The sequence below is a fragment of the Equus asinus genome, chromosome 3 (assembly GCF_041296235.1).
Source record: "Equus asinus isolate D_3611 breed Donkey chromosome 3, EquAss-T2T_v2, whole genome shotgun sequence".
In the NCBI taxonomy this organism is placed as follows: Eukaryota; Metazoa; Chordata; class Mammalia; order Perissodactyla; family Equidae; genus Equus; species Equus asinus.
In genome coordinates, this window is record NC_091792.1 from 7,013,583 (window position 1) to 7,032,269 (window position 18,687).

An 18,687-nucleotide genomic window follows, 5' to 3' on the forward strand; every position below is an offset into this window, starting at 1 on the left:
GGGACTGTACCTATTGGGCAACTCAAATTTTCTGGTGCTCTCCGCAAGTCTGAGAATGACCACAGAAGTACAGGGAGTATTGGTGTTGATGTTACAAATAAATTTGAGATCATAGGTGAATTTGCAAATAGGGAATCTGCAAATAACAAGGATCAACTGTAAATGATGAGGGCATAGAGAATATGTTGTCTAGTACCTCCTGACCCCAAAAGGTCATTTCGTATAGAATACATATTTGTTAGAAAAAATTAAGAAATGTCCAGCAATTAGTTGTTATATAGTTAAGCCAGATGTTAAACTAAATTTTGCCTTGGAGAAATAGTAAAATTTTAAGGCGTTTTGTTTAAAACACTTTTAATAATGAAATTTGTTTACCATGATAAAAAGAGATAAGCAGAAAATATTGTGATTAAATAATTTTATTGGCTTGCCTTAAATAGAATTCAGCTAATGAAATTTCTTTAATTGTTTAATTAATTTTTGTACAGGGGGAAAGCCCAGGAAGCAGTCATAGGTAAGACCATTTTTTAAAAAAGAACAAAACAACTTCTATGTGAACTATAAGAAGCCCTCTGAGAGTCCAGGCTCCGTCATTTGCTTGCTTTGAGGCATTAAACATCAGGACCTTAGTTTTCTCTTTCTCTAAGACTGAGGCAAATAATAACATATCTCCAAAGATTGTTTCAAACATTGAAGAATTTAATGTACATAAGTGCCTAGGTTCTTCCTGTTGAACCTAAGTTTTTATGTATTTTTAGTTTTTTAAAAAAAATTTAATATTGATAAATACATTTCCTTGAATTTTTTAAACATTATCTCCCTTTTCCTTCCTTATGACATTCTAAAACTTGTTTTACTAATAACATTTTTTATCTTTCAATAGTAACTAGAACCTTGACACTCTTAATTTATTTAAGCAGCCTCTTTATATTTTTTTAAATTACATGAGCTACTTGAAAAAGAACCATCTAAGTCAAAAGAGAGTTCTTAATATCAAGAGAATATTTTCGTATACTGTTTCATATTTTCAATGTATGTTCTTTACCTTTCTTAGTTTAGCAAAGATTTATTAAACAACTCTCATGTGGCCAGGCACTGTGCTGAATGCTGGGATTTAAAAAGCAGACATGAGGGGCCAGCCCCATGGCCGAGTGGTTGGGTTTATGCTCTCTGCTTCAGCAGCCCAGGGTTTCGCCAGTTCGAGTCCTGGGCATGGACATGGCACCGCTCATTGGGCTGTGCTGTGGTGGCGTCCCACATGCCATGGCTGGAAGGACCCACAACTGAAAATATACAACTGTGTGCCAGGGGGCTTTGGGGAGGAACAAGGAAAAATAAAATCTTAAAAAAAAAAAAAAAGCAGACGTGGTTCTCTACATTAGAAGAAAGAATATCCTGGTATGGGAGATAGTCCGTGGAGATGATAATTTCAATGTGAGGTGGGAAAAGCGATTAAATAGCAGTTATAAACACACAAGGAAAACCTAGAGGAGAAACCCTTTGCCCAAAATGTGTAAGAGGAGGTATGTCCAGGTAGACTTCTTTAAGGAGATGCACCTGGGTTGATACTTGAAGGATTGGTAAGTGGTAACTATCCAGAGGAGGAGAGCATTCCAGATAGAAGAAATGGCATGAACAAAGTGGGAGAACTGCCTGGAAGGAGGCAGAGGGGGACTTTGTGGAGTGATGGAAATGCTTTGTATCTTGCTTTGGGTGGCAGTTACATGAGTGTATAGTTGTCAAAACTTAATGAACTGAACACTTAAAATTTGTATTTTGTTTTATGTAAGTTATATCTCAAAAGACCAAAAAAAAGAAAGAAAGAAAGCAAAAGCCCTAGGCAGAAGTTAGGGCTAGAGGAGCAGAAGTAGGAGACGTTAGCTTACACGGATCTGGTTAAAACCATGATAATTATCAAGATCACCTGCCTGAGGTTGGGAAACAGGAGGAAAACAGCCAAGAGGCAATGGACAAAAAGAACCAGGAGAGCATGGAAAGCCAAGGAAGGAGGTGGGCAGACAGACGGAATGGAGGGGATGGTCAGCACTGTCACATGAAGCTGAATACGATAAGGACTTAAAACTGTCTATTGTGTTTGGCAACATAGAAGCCATCACTTACCTTTGCTAGAGTTATTAGAGCGATGAAAGTGGAGGTGGACTGCTGTGAGTTGAGTAGAGAATGGGAGGTAAGGACACAGAAGGTCGAAGAAGCACAGTAGTTAAGATTAAGGAGCTGGTCTACTTGGGTTCAAATTCTAGCTCTGCCGCCTAGGAACTAAGTGACTTGGGCATAATCTGTCTTCAGCTTATTTCCCTCATATGTATGATCTCTATACCTACCTTATAGGGGTGATGTGAGGACTGACGTTAGTTAATATATGTAAAGCACCCACAAGAAAGCCTGACACATAGTAAGTGCTAGATGTGCTATCAATATGTGTTTAATTTTCAGGAATTTTGGCTGAAACGAGGAGAGAGGGAGCGGTAGCTAGAGATAGATATAGGTCGAATGAAAATGTTTCCTTCTTCCTTTTTTCTTTCTTTCCTTTCTTCCCTTCTTACTTCACATGGAAGAGAGGTGAATCCTAGGCTAAAGATGAAAGAGAGGTGCTAAGTGATGGAGCAATATCCCAGAGAACTCTCTGGAGTGGCGGAGGGAAGGTGGCATCACTGGTGAATGAATCAAGAGTATCAGTGTAGCAGGTGGCCTTGAACGAGTTAAGGAACGCCACCTCTTTAGAGGGCAGAGGGAAGAAGAGGAAGGGCAGACTCACGTGGGAGGAGGAGTGGCAGGAAGTTGAGGGAATTGATGTTTGATGCTCCCCATATCTCAAAGTGGGGAGAATTTAACTTCTAAGGGAAAAGTTCAAATGAGGAACTTAAGGAGTATGTGAAGGTTTCGAAGTAGTTAACATAGGATGTGAGAGGGAGTTGCCCATGTATAAGTACAGGGTTATTGCTGGGGCCTGAGGGCCAAATAGATGTTGGATTTTCTCTAGCAGCTCTCAGCAGAAAGGGCTAATCACAGAAATGATCCAAGGTCAGAGAGTGAGTAAGACTTATTGATAGGAGTGCAAGAAAGGGAGTATATTGATAAGAAAATACTTCAGGTTTGCCATGGTGTCCACGTTAGTTTAGGTGAAGTGAGGCCAGGAGAGGATCAGGATGGATAGACTGGGAGGAAAGGAAAGGATCAAGGGCCTGGGGTGGCCAGAGTGACTGAGCAGGATAAATAGTGGGAATGAGCATTGAGGGTCCCAGAGGGTGTGAGGGCTGGGATGGCAGTGTAGCTTACTGAAGTTTTTATTTTATGATGAACGTTTTGGGATATGGTCAGATGGCTGAAGCAGAGCCAAAGTGAAGGTAAATGCAGTCCACATTTCTTAAAAGTTGTAGTGCTAAAAAATACGCTGGGAATACATCATCTTATTCAACTTATATCCCAAATTATATCATGTTAGAATGTATGCTCTTTCACTCTCACAATTGATATTATAGCATCAGATTGCTTTAATACATTTTTTACAGTAAAATTTCAGAATTTCACTGGTTTTATGAGTGTTTTATTTGGACTTGGATTCATCAGAAGTTTTTTTTTATTTTCTTTCTTTTTCTCCCTCATTTTTCACTGTAAGGCCTCTTACTGAGGAAGAAATTGTTGACCTGAGAGAGAGGCATTATGATTCTATTGCTGAAAAACAGAAAGATCTTGATATGAAAATTCAAAAAGAGGTAAATAGTCTTTTATGTTGCTTACATATATGTTATCATAAAACCTCTGTTTATAGGGGAAAGTTGTCATTAAATAATATATTGCATATGATCAGTCATTGGACTTATAGTTAGATATATACAGATGGAAATGATTTAAAAGTCAAAAAGTTATTCCACCCTATTATAACTTGTTTTAATTTATCAGAAATGAGATGCTGCCCCAAAATAAAGATAATGCATATTATAAAAATAATTTTTTAATTCACAAGTAGGGACTCTGACAAGATAGATCCACCTTTGTGTTTAAAACCAACTTTAAAAAATTACTCTATTTCACAATAAGTATTTTTTTTGTCTTTTTGTTTGTCTTGCATTTATTTATTCTTAGTAAGTGAATCAGGTACTTCTAATGATCATAAGTGTTATATTTATTTTAATATATTTATGGAAATGGCCTGTAATTACAGTTTTGCTATTTACTAAACTAAATAGAATCATTCATATTCCATTATACATTTAAAAATAGTCTATTTAGTACCAATTAGTGATTTCAATAGCATTAACTTAAGCTACACAAAAGATGCTAATATTAGGCTAAAGAAAAAAATTGTGTTGAAATTTGATTTTTCAGTTTGATTTGATATACAATAGATTATCAGTAAAGCATTTTGGATGCTGTAGTGAATGGCAAGAACTCAAATGTAAAGTACTTGTAAAGTAATTTTTTAATAGCCTGATAGTAAAATTCAGGACATGTGCATCAATGAGGTGTGGACTTTGTGAAAGCTTCCTGCACTGTGGTGGACGGTGACATGATTGGCCTTAGTTTTAAAGACCTTGGAGTTATCAGAACCAAAACCATTAAACTTGTCAGGGTGATAGGCATTGGAACAATTGTTGAGAATGAAGGTCATTGCATATTCTAAAGAAAGAAACAGTTTTATCTTTATGCAAATTAGAGGCTACTACAGCTTCTGAAAAATTCTGTAATATATTTGATATCATTTGAATTATTTTGTAAAAAGAGAAATTGAAACGAGATATCACAAAAATTTCAAATTCTGTTATGCTTTGTAGAGATCATTTTTTTAATAATTTATTTTTTATTTTATAAATAGAGACATTTTATTTTTAGAGCAGTTAGACAGGTTCTGATTTTTGTTAATCCTTATTGTTTTGTTCATGCACAGTTAGCCTTACAAGAGGAGAAGTTAAGACTAGAAGAAGAAGCTTTATACGCTGCACAGCGTGAAGCAGCCAGGGCAGCAAAGCAGCGAAAGCTCTTGGAGGTGAGGGAGAGGCCCCCGCGCACGTCAGGGCTGCTCTTCTCCTGATTCTTTCCGACAAAGCTTAGTTGGCACTTTTTTCCCCCTAAAATCAAGGGCTTCTTGTTTAACCACTAATGTATTGATGCATATATTCTTAGGAATTTTAAAGGCAAATTAGTTGGTCTTTCATAGCCAGAAATAACATCAAATCATGTGCTTGATACTGAATGCTGTTTAGCTTTAATTTAGCAGAAGCTAATTCTTGTTTATCCCAAAGATGAAATTTAGTTTTCCAAAACCCAGACTTCTTTTGGGAAAATAAATATATTCTTAGATGGAAACATTGCAAAACCAGCCTTTAAATATAATTTCTGTAGCATTTTTGAGTTTTTGTTTTAACAGTTCCTTGAACTGCTAGAATTCCTTGTACTTGCTAGAATTGGTAAGCCGGGCAATTTTGCTCCATAGAAATAGTGTATTTTTCTTTTCTTTATTCTTGTGTCTTTAAGAGATTGGGAGGTTGAGTCTTGAGAAATCTTTGGCATATTATCAGAGAAGGCAACACATTTATCATATCTTTCGTGCCATATGCTCATATTGTATTACCATAATACCATACAGCTGTTAATAATAGACATTTCTGGAGCCCTGGCTAAGCGTCAGGAACTGTTCTAAGTAGTTCACATGTTTTACCTTACTTAATCCTCACAGCAGTCCTAGGAGATAGGTTGTGTTTTTAATCCCCATTTTGTAGATGAGAAAACCAAGCGACAGAGATGTTAAGTAACTTGCTTGATCCTACAGCTAATAAATGGCGGAGCCAGAGTTCAGGCACAGGATTGCTTAGCCAGTATCCTGCTTAGTATCTCCCTCCGTATTTGGCCTGTGTGAACTCGCCACGGTAGTGTTAACTGATCATGTCACATAGTAATTGTTGTAACTTAGAGAAACTGAAAAACCGTGTGTATTATATTGCTGTGTGATTTCTAATGTGACCTGTGCCCTTTATCTCTCTCTCTCTCTTTTTGGTATTTCAGCAGATTAATTAGATTATATGGGGAGTATCTTTTTTTTTTATAGTAAGTTCTAAATAGTGGGAAAGTTTAAAATTAACTCACCTTCTACTAAGAAATAATATTTTTCTGGGTATAATTTAGACACCTCTTTTTACTATAATAAATTCTCTTCTGCTCACCTTTTAAAGACCAGAAGCATTCCATATGCAGCATCTGTTTGAGTTCTCTTGAGTTTTTTCTTCCCTGACTAAATATTGGTATAGGAACACATAACAAGTGTATACAACATACACTAACCACAAAGATACTCAGATACCTGTACATACATTTGGTTTTCCCAATAGCGCCGTGGGTTTGCTGGGGCAGTATTAGTATTACAGCCATCTGTAGTTTACAGATGAAGAAACAGAAAGTGAAGGACATGCAGGGACACACAGCTAATAACTGTCAGAGCCATAACTCTGACAGAGTCTTCTGAATCCTTTGTTTTTGTTATTTCTGAATTAACTCATCCAGGTCTTCTAGATCTTTCGTTTTCTTGCTACTTATTTCACCCAGAATAGAACTTCATTTACTGTTTTTAGCTATTTCTTTCTTGCCCCTCATCTTTCCAGTTATTAGAAGTTCTTAGGTGTAATATGAATGTTGAGTACACCAATATATATTTGTTTTAAAAGTTATTTTTAGTAACAGTATGAATATTCTGACCGCTTAAGGATCAGAAACTGAGAAATTCTACTCATAATTAGAGGATATAGAAGGGAGCAGTGATGCATTTAAGGAAAAAGACTAAAATAGAATAACTTTTTAAGTTTTATTTTTCTAGAAACTAGAAAAAAATCCTTTTCAGTGTTGCATGAATGGTTTTAAAAAATATAATTTTATAACAGAGTGATTTTGTATTGCCTTATGTTTCCAAAGCAAGAAAGGCAGAGAGTTGTGCAGCGATACCACCCTTCAAGCAATGGAGACTATCAAAGGTAAACCCTCCCTTTGTGGTAGAAAACGTTATTTCCAAAGAGAACACAGGTCACCTGGATGTTTGTACACGTATCCACATTCATGTTCCCTAAAATAGTACTGCTTTTCAAAGACATTGTCTTGTAAGAATACTGAGCACATTTGCTTTCTTTATGTTGGAAAGTGATCATGTATTTGAATTGACTTTACTGCATTTTTAAGAGTGGCCACATCTTCCATATAGAAGATCATGCAGCAGCACACTGAATGCCTTGATACATTGTTTATGCCCGGGTCCTTTGTGGTTGCCTTAGCCCCTCTCTTGTTTTATAAAGTTATGCGTGATCATTTTGGGGAAGACACATTTCAGATGTCACCTTTCCACGAGTGTTTCCTGCTCACTCAGAGAACCTCATTCATGCGTCATTATGGTAAATTGTGAAGTTGGGCTTATGGCTGAGCTTTGGATTTTGACTTCAACATTAAGCAAAATCTTACTGTTTTTAGTTTACGGTTAGCATTAAGAAAATTAAGACCTATTTTCATTAGATTATTCAGTTGTACAGTGATTATGAATTTGTGTTGGATAGACCTTCAAGCCAAAATGCCTTCATTAACTTAAGCGTGCATTATGTTGCATCTACTGTGAATATATAAAAAATTTATTTCACTTTTATTACAGTTCGGGACCAGAAGACGACTTTGAATCTTGTTTGAGAAATATAAAGTCACAGTACGAAGTTTTTCGAAGTAGTAGTAAGTCTTTTAAAATATCTGTGTAGGTTTTAAGTTTACTTTATGCTACGTGAAACAGATAATTGGAGATCCTGGCTCTGTTTCTATAGAAGAACTTCCTACCCTTCAATTCGTGTTGCCCAGATAGGCCATTAACTAGTCCATAATTATACAATTTTATCTTTCCTTTTTTAAAAGGAGTTGGAGCAAAGAAAAATCTCAGGCTATTTCTGTAGATCCGTAGAGGGAGTCAAGCACTCCTTTTTCCATTTCTCTTCTGAACCCACCTTTCCCCTCCCACAAAAAGAGAAGATGGGAGGAAATAGTACAAAAGTGTACTTAATTTACTTATTACAAACTGATTTATAAGATTAAAATGTTGTTCTCCAAGTTTCTAGAGTCAAAACTCCTATGCTTTCCAGTAATGGAAGTATAGTTGTGGTTCCTTTTGAAAATACAGATTGCTCTTTATTTGTTTTATCATTTTTATTTTTTCATTTGTTCTTTTGTCCCTCTTTGAAATTGACTATTAAAAATATTACCTAGACGGGGCTGGCCCCGTGGCTGAGTGGTTAAGTTCGCGCGCTCCGCTGCAGGCGGCCCAGTGTTTCTTTAGTTCGAATCCTGGGCGCAGACATGGCACTGCTCATCAGACCACGCTGAGGCAGCGTCCCACATGCCACAACTAGAAGAACCCACAACGAAGAATACACAACTATGTACCGGGGGGCTTTGGGGAGAAAAAGGAAAAAATAAAATCTTTAAAAAAAAAAAAATATATTACCTAGAGTTCATCATATTTGAGAAGTTTATAATTCATTTAAATTTGCATGTTTACTGTGCTAGATGACAAAAAAATTAAAACGAAAGAAAGGAAAAAAAGCCCTTCATACTGTTCCTAACAGAAACTTAGTAATGTAATGATTTCAATAATTGTTTCTTAGGATGTTAAAGGGAATAATAATATCTGGAGAGAGACAATTACTGCAAAATAAATGTTTGTGGTAAAAGAGTACAGATGGCCACATTTAATTGTATTTGGTGTATATTGTAGGACTTTCATCAGATGCTACAGTTTTGACACCAAATACAGAAAGCAGTTGTGATTTGATGACCAAAACTAAATCAACTAGTGGAAATGATGACAGCACATCCTTAGATCTAGAGTGGGAAGATGAAGAAGGTATTTCATATTCACAATTTTACCTGAGTTAATTTAATACCTAATTTAATTCAATCTTTGTTAATTTCTAGAAATCTACTTGGTATTTTACTTTATTTAAACTGAAATGACTGGAAGGCCTTGAAAAATCAGCATAAAAATTTCTTAGACTCTTATTATATTAGTGATTATCATTTGTTGATAAATTGTTTAGAAAGTTGCTTAGTTCTTAATGTTTTTGGAGATTTAAAAATTGAATGATGGGGCTGGCTCTGTAGCCAAGTGGTTAAGTTCGTGCTCTCTGCTTTGACAGCCCAGGGTTTCGCTGGTTCAGATCCTGGGCGTGGACATGGCACCACTTGTCAGGCCACGCTGAGGTGGCTTCCCACATGCCACAACTAGAAGGACCCACAACAAAAATATACAACTATGTACTGGGGGGATTTGGGGAGAAAAAGCAAAAAAAAAAAGATTGGCAACAGTTGTTAACTCAGGTGCCAATCTTAAAAAAAAAAAAATTGAGTGTAAATTTCTCATTTTGCGGTTTTGTAATCCAGCCCATGATACTGCTCAATAAGAATAATCACTGCCCCCTTGTGGGCAATGTAAAGCCGAATTTAGTTAACTTTGGGTTCATTGTAAGTTAACAATTTGTTAGTCTTTCTGGTAGTACAAAAGGTGTAACACACACATGAGTTTGAATTTTAGCTGATATGTCTTCGTAGCTGTAGTACTTTAGGTAGATTTCTTAATCTCTCTCAGCCATAGTTTATTCATCACAAAAAGGGAATAATCAACCTCCTTTAAAGGATGATTATTCACTGTTGTATTCTCAGGGTCTAAAAATGCCCAACACATAACAGGCAGTCAGTAAATATTAGAACAAATGAATGAATAAATGTTGTGAGGATTAAATAAAATTTATATAAAACACCCAGCACAGGATGTAGCACATGGCAAGTACTCAAAATTATAGCTAAAATGTGGATTTTTTTAAAGAAAAGTCTATTTCACTGAATAAGGCCCAAGTTTTCATTTTCATCTTAAGAAATCAGTAATCCAAAAAGGAAGAACCAATTACAGAACATAGGGCTTTAAGAACAATAGTAAGCATTAAGTATTTCATAGAATTTTGAGATGGAATGGACCTTAGATCCTCTAAACAAGCTATTTGTTTTGTCAGTAAAAAAACAGATATACAGTGGCCTTGAATAACTTTACCAAAGATTGCATCAACTTCCTTAAATCGTCTTCTCAGCTAAACACTGTTTCCCCAATCTTGTATTTAGATTATTGCATGTTTGGATCCCAGTCAGCAGACTTTAAACTTATTTTTATTTTAGCATCTGTTCAATTTGAACAAAGCCTTTCAGGTTTTTCAATTCCTAATTCTGCATCCACGCTGTATGCTGATAAAATGACTTTTGAGGTTATTATGCAAGTCATTAACAGAACTATTAAACTAGACGAGATAGAAGACACAGCCCACTAGAAATCTGTTTATAGACTGCTGTGCAGTCCAGCTTCCTTTAGACATAGTGTTACTCAATCGGATACAAGCCCACAAAGTTATATTAGCATCCAGCTATGTTTTTATCTCGTCTATAGGGATAACTTGCTTTGCTGGGTTGAGTCTTTCTCATTTTTCAGGAGTGACAGACAACAGTGCTCAGAAATTTAAATGTTCTTTTATTATTGTAGGATCTGATTCTTTAAGGTCAGAAAACAAAATTATTAAATGTGTCTAGGGATGTTATAGTCTCTTTTCTAGTCCTAGATTTTAATTGTTACCAATGTTGATTCTGTACTTATAAATTCCAGTTTCTTTTCTGTCATCCCTCTCTTCCTTCTACCAAAACGACATTTTTTTCTTCCAAGATTTTTGATGCTTTCACTGTACTGACCAATTTCTTTCTGTTCAGAATTAGATCCAGAACAGTTTTCCCTAGAATTGTCGCTATTCTGTTGTGGTAGAGTCAGAATAACAGAAGAGCACCGACTTCGGAGCCAGACTGAATGGATTTAGATTCTTGCTCCATCACTTCTGTAGCTGTGTGACCTTGGCCAGATCACATTCCTTTACCGTAGAATGGGGGATAATGACAGCACTGTATGTAACTTCGCAGAGTTGTTGAAGATCAAATCAGCTAATGTATGTGAAGTGCAAACAACATAACTGGAACCTAGCAAATGCTGGAAAGGTATATGTTGTTAGCATTAGCATTAGAGTTATATTATCTCTGGGAAATGAAATTGTCCTCTGGGCAGGAAAGGACTTTGGCAGACACACTGATTTGGCCATTTAAGACTAATAGCAATTGAAGTCCTCCATCCATTCTGCTTTATTTATGGCACTTCAAAAATTTCACCTTAGTAGATGCTCAGTGTTGCATCAAAACTGTCCTTTTGTGAATCTACAGGAAGATATATTTATACTGAGTCATGAAGAAGGAATATCAGTTAGTTGATGAAAGAGATGGGAGACAAACAGGGAGAGGGTAGCATTCCAGGCAGATAAGTATAATGCAGCAGATAAGAATGTTACAAATAATTGCTCCTCAAAAATTTTGGAGATGTTAGAAAAATATTTCTAAGTGGTTTGAAATATATTTTCACTGAGGTGCTCAGACTAACACACAGAAAATATTGTTTACTCCATTCTTTCCTTCTATCTTACATTCAGTCCATCAGCAGGTCCTATAGCCAACAGCTTCAAAACACATATGCAGTATGAGAATCTGATCAAGTCTCATCACTTCCTCTACTTCCATCTGGTTCAAGACACTTTTCTCTCTCACCTGTACTATAATAGTTTTTTAAATACCACTTCTCTGCTTCCAGCTGTACTATCAGAATGCACTTGTAGGAAGGCAAGTCAGATCATGCCACTGCCACTTTTGACCATCCCAATCGATGAATTCCCAACTGCTCTTAAAGTAAATTCCAAACTTCACACAATGATCTACAAAGACGATACATCCCTCTTGGCCCTCATCTCATCCTTCCCTCCCCACATTTATGATGCTTTAGTCCATCTGGCTTGTTTTTCTATTCCTTCAGCATACAAAGCTCATTCTGGCCTCGGGTCCTGGAGTATTCTGCTTAAACTGTCTTCCCCCAAGTCTTTGCAAGCTTCCTTTCTTCTCATCATTCACGTTTCTGGACTCATTCAAGCCTTCGATCTTTATCTCCCATCCAAACTTTTTACCCTCTTTCTGGGTTTTATTATTTATGATATTTTATTATTAATATTTGAATTTACATTACTTGTTTGCTTGCCTGTGTGGGTGTATACACATACACATGCATATATATAGAAGCATGCAAATAAATAAAAGAGGAACAGAGAGAAATATTCTTTCTTCCTCAGCAGTATCTAGTCCAGTATATGCTTGATACTTGTTTGATGATTGCATAAAAGTAAACCGTGTGTTTTGAAATGGCTTTTTTTTAATGACTACACTTTGATGATATATAGATTGTAAAATCATTATTTCATTAATTTTATAATTAAATAAATCACTAGTATTTCCCTTGAAATATATCTTGAAAACTACAAAAAAAAAAAAAACTGTCCTTTTGTGAGTATTAATGTTTATTTTTCTCCAAGGCACATTCTAGTATTAGACCCCAACAGTTCCCCGTCTTAAGGGGAATTCCCTTCTTAACTGACTCTTTAAGTCAATTCACAGATCAAATCTGATTATTAAATAAAAACTCTATTGTTAAATTGGAAGTCTTTTAATTAGCTTTTTTAATCTTCACTGACATTTCTAATAATTCTGCCCAAATAATAGGAATGAATCGAATGCTTCCAATGAGAGAACGTTCCAAAACAGAGGAAGACATTCTCCGGGCAGCACTGAAATCCAGCAGCAAGAGGACCGGAAGTAATCCGACGTCAGCCTCCGAGGACTCCAACGGCCTAGAGTGGGAGAATGATTTTGTTAGTGCTGAAATGGATGATAATGGCAATTCTGAGTATTCTGGATTTGTAAATCCTGTATTAGAACTGTCTGATTCTTGCATAAAGCAATCTGATGCAGATCAACAGAAACGATAGAGTAAAATTGTGTGACCCTGTCCGTCGTTATGACCAAATGTTAAAAACCAACTAGAATGTATAAATGGTTGTGCTGAGCCTTCTTGTAAGACGGAGGTGAGAAACTGTGTTGTCTGTGCGCATTAGAAAGGGATGGGGATGGCAGGCTGGTCAGAATTGCTACAGAATCAAGTGCAATTGCTTCATCTGCCTTCTGCTTTTCAAAACAATTTAATGGTTCTGTCATGTTAGCAATTAAATTTATTTTAACTTTTCTTTATATCATTCCTGTTTACTGTTTGTAGTTTTCACTTTTTAAAAAGTTTTATTGATTTTACTTTGAATGCTTTCTTAAGCCTATTTCAGCAGCTAACTGTAAAAATATTAAGGCTGTTTGTGTTAATTCTCAGCAGATGTGAAGGGAGCATGAGGGACTGCCAGCTTCAGATTGAGAATAGTGTTCCCTTTTCCAACATTATTTATTCCTGTGACTTATTTAAATTTTATTATCTAGAAGTAAGCACAAAGATGACCCTAAAGAAATGCTGAAGTATCCGTTTCTTTCTGCACTTACTGCATATCCTATTATAATAATGTTGATTCAGTCTGAACAAAGAATAGGATATGTTAAAAAAGTGTTCAGTTTGGATATTTAAAGTTGGTAATCAAAAATAATATTTAAGAAAATATATATACTTAGGTTTTTCACTTCCTTTTACATGCCACTATAAATATGAATATTGACTTTGTTAATTGAAATACCAAATTTCTAGCTGTCATTTTTTTTTAATTCTATATTTCCAATCAATGGTCTAAGGAAGATTTTACACAGAACATATTCTCTGTGCATGATTTATTAAGAAAGGAAAACCTAAAAAGGTAATACGGGTATTTCGAAGTAAATAAAATCCTTTCTGGTATGAAAGGATCCATTGATTTTGTTAAGCTTTCCTTTGCCTTGTAATACAAGGTGCTTTAATGGGATGGAACTAAGTATATCAATATATATAACTGCATTTTGTGATAGACCATTAACTCTTCTTTTCTCTAAATTTTACATATTAATGTAAAAGGCCAAGGACACAAGACACTCCCTAATTGCTTGTCTTGATTTTGCTGGGGATTGAGTATGATTTTAGTAGCAAACTGTTTTTCAACTTTTCCTTAGTGTTTTTTTCTTTTCTTTTTCTTGCAGCAATGACAGTGCATGTTCTCAAAAACATAGGAAGGTCCAGATATAAATAGAAATGTAAAGTTCTTGCTGTACTTAAAAAAAAAATCATGTGGCCCTTTCAAAATTTGAACTACTAGGCAATGACAGCTGTAGTTTCATTTCCTTTTTTATCTCGTAGAAATAAATATGACACTTTAAATATGTAAATATATATGTAATGCTATTATTTCTGTCTCCTGACATAATTTAAATTGTAGCTGTGTCATTGGAAATATTTTAAAGGTAATCTATATTCACATTGCCTGTGTTATGCTTTTTAAAGTTTGTATACATCAGATGTATATTTTTGGTTTGGCATAAGCTATGATTGTAATTTTTCTTGGCATTTTGTTCATAAAGAATTTTTTGAAGGAATGGTAACTTCTCAAGGATTGTGAATAAACACATTTTTACATTTAAAAATAATAAATTATTTGATTATTACTAGTTTTACTCCATAAACATGCAATAATTCTGACTCCTAACTTATAAAATAATTATTTTACTAAATCTGCTGTGAAGACAAAAAGGGGTGACTTAGGAAAGCACAGGATAGAACTAAACTTGAAAATGCTTGTATTTTAACTGCTAAGAAAAGGATATTTTCTTGATTTATATGTTTATAAAAAACACTAGAAATAACATTTATTTATTCAGCAAATATTTGAGAACCTACTGTGTCTGGTAGGGTGTTAGGGACACAGTAGTAAAAAGACATACAAAGTCCCTGCTCTTTGCTTACATTCTGGTGAGAGAGACAGACAATAACACGTGAACATATAAATGAGAAAACCACGATCACAATTAGGAAAAATACAAGAGGATCGCATGCAGGGTAGCTGGGGATGAGTGACTCCTTTTGACAGGTCAAGGAGTCTTCTGAGATTTGAGCTGAGACCCAATTGTTGAGCAGGAACCAGCCAGGTCAAAACGCCTGGTGAAGCATGTTCTAAGGGACTAGCAAGTACAAAGTTCCTGAGGCAAGAGACAGTGAATAAAAAGACCAGTGGGACTGGAGCATCGGGAGGGAGGGCGAGTGCCATGAGATGACATTGGAGGAGTAGGTAGGGGCCAGATCATGCAAGCCTTGTAGGCCATGGCTAAGAGTGAGTTTTATTTGATATATAAAAGGAAGCCACTGACATTTTGGAAGCTGGAATGTACGGTGATCAGATTTGCATTTTTCAAAAACTCCTTTAGCTGCTGTGTAGAGAATGGGTTGTAAGAGGGCAAGAGAGGACATATGGTACTCCTAGCAGGACATGCTGTGGCATGGGATGATGATGGCTGTAGGAATGCACAGCAGACTAACTTGAGAGAGAACCCATAAGATTTTCAAATGGGTTAGATATGGGGGCAAAAGAAGGAGTGGGATCAGAGACTACTGTAGGCAATGCGTCCAGTGTGGTATCCTGGCGACCTTGCTCACTGTATATACCCACATAGCAACACTCAACCATAGTCTGACCCAAGTCTTTACCGAGAGCCCTGTGATCCTCCCTGGAAAATGCCTCGACAGGCAGTCTTAGAGGAGCGGTCACGAGGCCATTTATCATCTGCATCCCCATCTTGGAGAAGGCTGCCATGAGGCAGTTTCTCATCCAACTGCCTGGTTCGGTGAGGCGTGGGATTTCCACCTCACGCTTGCTCAGATACAGATGGAGGCTGATACAACTGCTGGGCTGGAATTTAGAGTTAGCTCCTCAGTGACAGAGCTACCCTCCACTTAGGTCATCCGGCCACCCTGGTTCAGTGTCATCCTAGGGACATCCCTAGGGATCAAGGATGCAGGACACTGACTGCTGATCTTACTTTTGCTTGTGTGAGTAATAAACTGTCTAAATCTATTTGAGCTCATTGTCTCCCTTCTGGCCAAATCTATGGAATTGTGACAGCCAACCTAGCAGCTGCAACTACACTTGACAATAACTTCTTGGTATCTGACTTAATGAACGTAGTGGGAGGAACAGGTCTGGGAGAGTGGAGGAAATTAAGAGTTCTGTTTTGGAAAGTTAAATTTGAGGTCTTATGAGAAATCTGAAGATGTCAGGTGGGTAATGGAGTCAGTCTGCAGCTCAGAGAAGAGGTCTAGGTAGAAGTTTAGGGGTCATTAGTAGGTAAATGGTATGTTAAGTCATGCTAGCTGAGATCACCTCGGGGAAGCATATAGGCAGAGAAGGCATATAAGCAAACTAAGGGTTGACATTTAAAAGTCATGGGTAGAGAAATGCCCAAAAGAAGTAGATACAGGAGGAACGCAAGGAACCAAAGAGTGTGATGTCACAGGAGCCAAGAAGAGAGGAGTCAGTGACATCAAGTGCCATGGGGGTGTTGAGAGAAAAGGACAGGTGGCCAATTGGCTTGGGAACATGAAGACTGTTGCATGGTATTGTTTTTACAAATGAAGAAATGGAAACTATGGAGTATCATAACAAGTGAAGAATAAAGAATGATCAGAGTAGACTATTTAAAAAGTCGCTGTTAGCACAAAATGGGGTAGCTGGAGGGGAATGTGGAGTTATGTGAGGGTTTTATTTAAAATACTAGAACTTCTAAAATGGTATGACCTGGAATTACACCTGCTTTTTTTTTTTCAATAATTAGAGAAATATGTTTTTTTGGTAGAGGCCAGAATTTTATTTTACTTTACGTAAAGATGTTCTAATCATAATTTAAGAACACAGATGTCTAAAAAAGACTTTATATCAATTATATAGCATTTACTTGGTACCTCTGGTTAATTATCTGACAGTAAAGGAGATCACAGAAGAAGTCAATGAAAAACACAGATTTCCCATATCTGATTCTTGTATCTGCAGGAAATATTAAAGCTGAAAGTGAAATTAAATTAGGAAATTGATATTAAAATACATTATTTTTATTAATATTGCAAATTATTTAAAGATTTTTTTCCTGACACCCAAATGTAGCAATGTTCTCTGTAGTTCGATAATCTTTTATATGTGACCATTAAACATAAGGACTGCTTTTGCTCAGTGCTATTCACAATAACATTCCATGTGTAACACGGTGGTAAGGATGCTACATACTGTGTCTCAGGCGATTTTCACAGAAACCCTATGAGGGAGACGCTATTTGAATCCTTGTTTTTCAGAAGAGGAAACTGAAGCTCAGAGTTAGTGACAAATTCCCCAGGAAATGGTAGAGAAACCCAGGCAGGGGGTTCAGAGCCCACACTCGACACTACACATGCTTCCTGTCTATAGGAATTAGATCAGTATTATTTTTGAGGGTTTCTTGAGGTTTAGGGGTTTTTTGCTTAGCTGTTAGAAAAAATCTGGCTAAACTAACTTCGGATGATTGAAAAGTTGTTTTATGATATCAAAAATGATATTATAAAAAGGCACTTTGACCAAAGGTGAAGTTCCGCTGTTTCACCTTATCTTGACTGTCTAACCTCAGAAGTTTTCTGTTTTAAAATGCTACTGCCTTGATTTTGGCTTTGGGGCAATGATTTCACTTAGAGTATTAAGAAAGCTGTTGTGTTCTGCTTCTCACTTTCTCTTCTGTGCAGATGCTAGCGAGCAGTGCTAAAATGGTTCATCTCCAGGCCCTCAGCGGCCTTACACCAGCAACAAATGTTGACACCAGCAACAGAGCAGAAATCACTGCTTTCCCATTTTTTTCACCAGGGTCCCTGGCCCTGAATTCATTGCTTAAGAGATACAAGGACAGATAAATATTTTCACGAAGGCTGAATAGTGGAATGATGAGTGATGATGCCCTTGGGCACCATTAGTACCAACTAGCAGCCCAGCACATTCCATTGCACTTTTCATAGTGCTCATCCTTGATCACCACCTGAAATAGAAGCTCTGATTGTTTCAGTCAGGGTCCAGTTAGTAAACTAGTAACCACACCTGATATTTTATTTTTATTTATTTATTTATTTATTTATTTTGAGGAAGATTAGCCCTGAGCTAACATCTGCTGCCAATCCTCCTCTTTTTGCTGAGGAAGACTGGCCCTGAGCTAACATCCATGCCCATCTTCCTCTACGTTTACACGTGGGACGCCTACCACAGCATGGCTTTTGCCAAGAGGTGCCATGTCCGCATCCGGATCCGAACCGGGGAACCCCAGGCCGCCAAGAATCGGAACGTGCGAACTTAACCACTGCACCACGAGGCCGGCCCCCACACCTGATAGTTTAACAGATAATTACCATAAGGAATTAAACCCCTTTTAGAGAACTGAAAAAGCAGACAGGGCCATAAGATAACATGGAAGCAGCTACTACATCAACACACACACATACACATGCTGTTAACAATTGTTAGCTCCTGGTAGCAAGATGAGAGCTAATTTTTCTACAAGATATATTGAAACAAACGTGACCATGCATGTTAGAGCCTAAAGGTAATGCTGCTTCAAGTCAGTCCGTGCATTAGATAGTAGAGACAGAATCTTCTAGAATACGCTTATATAATCATGATATATGAGATTTCACCATTGAAAAGCACCACCTTGTCATAAAGTTGCAGGTTCTAGAAGACTGCCTATGACTAACACTGGCACCAATTAATACGCCCCTCTACTTAAAGAGCCCAAGAA

The 18,687-nt window shown here is 36.7% G+C and overlaps 1 protein-coding gene across 3 annotated transcripts in view; it reads left to right on the forward strand.

Moving 5' to 3' along the window:
* The window catches only part of AP1AR (adaptor related protein complex 1 associated regulatory protein), a 33,438-nt gene extending 19,975 nt beyond the window's left edge, over positions 1 to 13,463 (forward strand). The window contains exons 4-10 of one of the 3 annotated variants that reach the window (XM_014840050.3): positions 489 to 514; positions 3,638 to 3,734; positions 4,907 to 5,005; positions 6,922 to 6,980; positions 7,643 to 7,716; positions 8,750 to 8,878; positions 12,655 to 13,463. In XM_014840050.3, coding sequence (XP_014695536.1) covers positions 489 to 514; positions 3,638 to 3,734; positions 4,907 to 5,005; positions 6,922 to 6,980; positions 7,643 to 7,716; positions 8,750 to 8,878; positions 12,655 to 12,920 — 750 coding nt within the window. In that variant the 3' untranslated portion in view covers positions 12,921 to 13,463. The remainder of the gene's footprint in view (positions 1 to 488; positions 515 to 3,637; positions 3,735 to 4,906; positions 5,006 to 6,921; positions 6,981 to 7,642; positions 7,717 to 8,749; positions 8,879 to 12,654) is intronic. The other 2 variants (XM_070504586.1, XM_014840051.3) reach the window with 2 other exon arrangements.
* The last annotated feature ends 5,224 nt before the right edge of the window (positions 13,464 to 18,687 follow it).